Source organism: Brassica napus, chromosome C1 (assembly GCF_020379485.1).
Source record: "Brassica napus cultivar Da-Ae chromosome C1, Da-Ae, whole genome shotgun sequence".
Classification (NCBI taxonomy): Eukaryota; Viridiplantae; Streptophyta; class Magnoliopsida; order Brassicales; family Brassicaceae; genus Brassica; species Brassica napus.
In genome coordinates, this window is record NC_063444.1 from 37,024,716 (window position 1) to 37,027,593 (window position 2,878).

Consider the following 2,878-nt stretch of genomic DNA (forward strand, 5'->3'; position numbering starts at 1 on the left):
AAACTGTAACATTTAGTTGGTTATAAAATATCCCATACTTTTTTTAAAACAGTTAAAATATTTTATATTTTAAAATAAAATACTTCAATTAATTTAGAAGAGTTTTGGTTAAAAAAGGGATTAACTTCAAAGGAAAAATCAACCACACAACCTATTGGTAACAATTTTTATCCACAGTGGATAAACAGAAGTTGTATCCTTATCCACAAATGACGAAGACGCGCCACAAAATAGCCGAGTGAGATTCGAAACGAGAAAGCCTCGTCATCGCCACTGTGCTGTTCCTATCACTATCACCCTCTCCTCAGCAAATACCAAATTTATTAATTTTCTTTTAGTCAGCCAAATTAATTTAAATAAATAAGGTGGACATTGCTTTCTCCTTCTTCCTCTTGGATCGCTTCCTTGTCAATGTCGTTCGAATCTCCGGCGAACAGAGGAATCTGAAACTCGTCCGATTCCAGATCGAATACCGCTATGGATGAATCGTACCGTAATCTAATGGATTTCATCCGGAGAACCTCTGTTCCAGAGACATTCGTCGACATCTTGCTATGCGCAGTTCCGATTTGGCTCGCCGTCATGATCGGGCTCCTGATCGGATGGTCTTGGCGTCCGAGGTGGACCGGGTTGGTTTATCTAGGGTTCCGTTCTAAGCTCCGGTTTCTCTGGACCGCTCCGCCGGGATTTGGCGCTCGCCGCGTGTGGCTCGCTTTCACAGCTCTCTCGGCCTTCTCAGTCTGCCGCACGTTATGGTCAAGGCTCGGTTCCGGCGCCAAGAAATCAGATATCGAAGAAGAGATTCCTCCGAGTGGTGATGCAGTTTCACGGTTAGTCTTTGGTGAGTTAGTTACAAAAGAAAAATCGAGAAAGTTTTTGATTGATTGATTTGTGCAGAGGTAGTGATAAGAAGACAGAGGAGGAGAAGGATGTTGTGATGGAGAAGGATCTAGAGCATCTGCTGCATCTTCTTGAAGCTGGGAATGATAAGATGGAGTGGCAATCTATGATGGATAAGTCTACTCCAAACATGAGCTACCAGGCCTGGCGCCATGAGCCTCAGGTACTCTATAGAAAGATACTAGGTGGTTCTTATCACTAGAGAGGCCATGTTTTCACTTCTCTGATGCGTTAAGCTTTAGTTACTGAAAGGCGGTGTTGTTTGATACAGACAGGTCCTGTTGTTTATCGAAGTAGGACTGTATTTGAGGATGCAACACCAGACATTGTTAGGGATTTCTTCTGGGACGATGAGTTTCGACCTAAATGGGATCCTATGCTTGCTTACTTCAAGACTCTGGAGGAAGATCCTCAGACAGGAATAACGATCGTTCACTGGATCAAAAAGGTATTTGTTGTTTTTTGGTTTTGTTGATACTTTAGTCCTCTCCTCCACGAAGAGCCATATGAGTAATGTATTTCTCTCTGTAGTTCCCATTTTTCTGTAGTGACCGGGAATACATCATTGGTAGGAGAATATGGGAATCTGGAAAAAAGTATTATGCTGTCACTAAGGTATATATGTCTTTGCCTTTGCTTCCTCATAGATCAAAAGTATCTCTAATAGTCCTGATTAGCAAAACACTTATCTGATAGGGAGTACCGTATCCAACTCTACCAAAGCGTGATAAGCCAAGGCGAGTGGAGCTTTATTTCTCAAGTTGGATAATCAAAGCAGGTATGTCCTCTTAAATTCCTTGACACCGCCTGCTAGTGTTCTTTACCAGATGTCTGATCCTAAACGTAAATGCAGTTGAATCTCGCGAAGGGGATGGACAAATGTCAGCTTGTGAAGTCTCTCTTGTCCACTACGAAGACATGGGAATCCCAAAAGACGTAGCCAAGCTAGGAGTCCGTCACGGCATGTGGGGAGCCGTCAAAAAGCTAAACTCCGGGTTAAGGGCCTATCAGAGCGCTAGAAAGCCAGGGGTGGCTCTGTCACGGAGCGCTCAAATGGCAGGAATCACCACAAAGCTGAACATGGATTTGGTGGAAACATCGAGAGTGGAGGAAGAAGAAGAGAAAGGACAAGCCACGGAGAAGGCAAGGAGACAAAAGGAGCAGTTCAACGTAGATTGGAAATGGATCGCTGTAGGAGGAGTTGCTTTGGCTTTTGGGCTTCATTCAAGTGCTATTGGCAAGGCCTTAATGGTTGGAGCAGGGCGGAGACTTGCTCGTAGGTGAAAATATTTCTTATTACCTCAACCTGAGAGATTGATATTATTATGTGTTTCCCTTGAGGACTCTTTAGTCCAGCACAGAGAGGCAGAATTTAGTATAAGCATCGTGGGTTATACTTTCTTCTTGTAACTGCGTTTAGTGGAGGAAGCAAAGTGAAGAGTAATTTTGAGCCATGTGCTGCTAAGATGTGTTCGAATATTTCCTGTAATACCAATTAAGACTATGGAGCTTGTTTCATCTTGTACTCATTTGTGGACAATTATTCGTCAATTAGCTTTCCATAGAGCTACTAGAGCTTAATCTAGAGAAATCATTTGAAGATAAAAGAAAAGACATTTGATAAAATTTTATCCTTATAAACCATTCTAGACGAAAGACAAGCCTAGTGAATCCAATAAACCAAATACATTTACTGTAAGAAGCAAACCTCCAACATCTCACGCATCTTGGATTACCGGAGAGTTTGAGTGGTCGGCACGGAAAAGCCTTTTCCTTGGAAGGAAGCAAGTGTTACTAAAATCTTTTGCTATGTCATTATTGGTCTAAAGTGGTCTTGTTTGTGATTAATCAAGAATCAATGCAAAAACTTCAGGAGTGACTATGACCACCTTTGGTGGAATTATTGTGAAGATAAGAGGCTAAGAGCGATTGTTCAACCCCGCTGATCAGTTGAGAGTTACAAGGTTGATAACAAGAC

General features: G+C 42.2%; 1 protein-coding gene across 1 annotated transcript; it reads left to right on the forward strand.

Annotated features, from left to right (window-relative positions):
• Positions 1-252: 252 nt before the first annotated feature.
• Positions 253-2,429, forward strand: BNACNNG41290D. Its single transcript, XM_013895741.3, has 6 exons — positions 253-830; positions 898-1,063; positions 1,172-1,348; positions 1,432-1,515; positions 1,597-1,678; positions 1,754-2,429. Exons 1-6 carry the CDS (start codon positions 478-480, stop codon positions 2,182-2,184), a joined length of 1,293 nt encoding a protein of 430 aa, XP_013751195.1. The 5' UTR covers positions 253-477; the 3' UTR covers positions 2,185-2,429.
• Positions 2,430-2,878: the final 449 nt, after the last annotated feature.

Excerpts from the sequence above, each read along its gene's own strand:
- BNACNNG41290D (XM_013895741.3), top strand. The coding sequence starts at position 478 with ATGGATGAATCGTACCGTAATCTAATGGATTTCATCCGGAGAACCTCT. Across the intron at positions 831-897 it reads AGTGGTGATGCAGTTTCACG|AGGTAGTGATAAGAAGACAG; the intron begins GTTAGTCTTTGG and ends TGATTTGTGCAG. Across the intron at positions 1,349-1,431 it reads TCGTTCACTGGATCAAAAAG|TTCCCATTTTTCTGTAGTGA; the intron begins GTATTTGTTGTT and ends TTCTCTCTGTAG.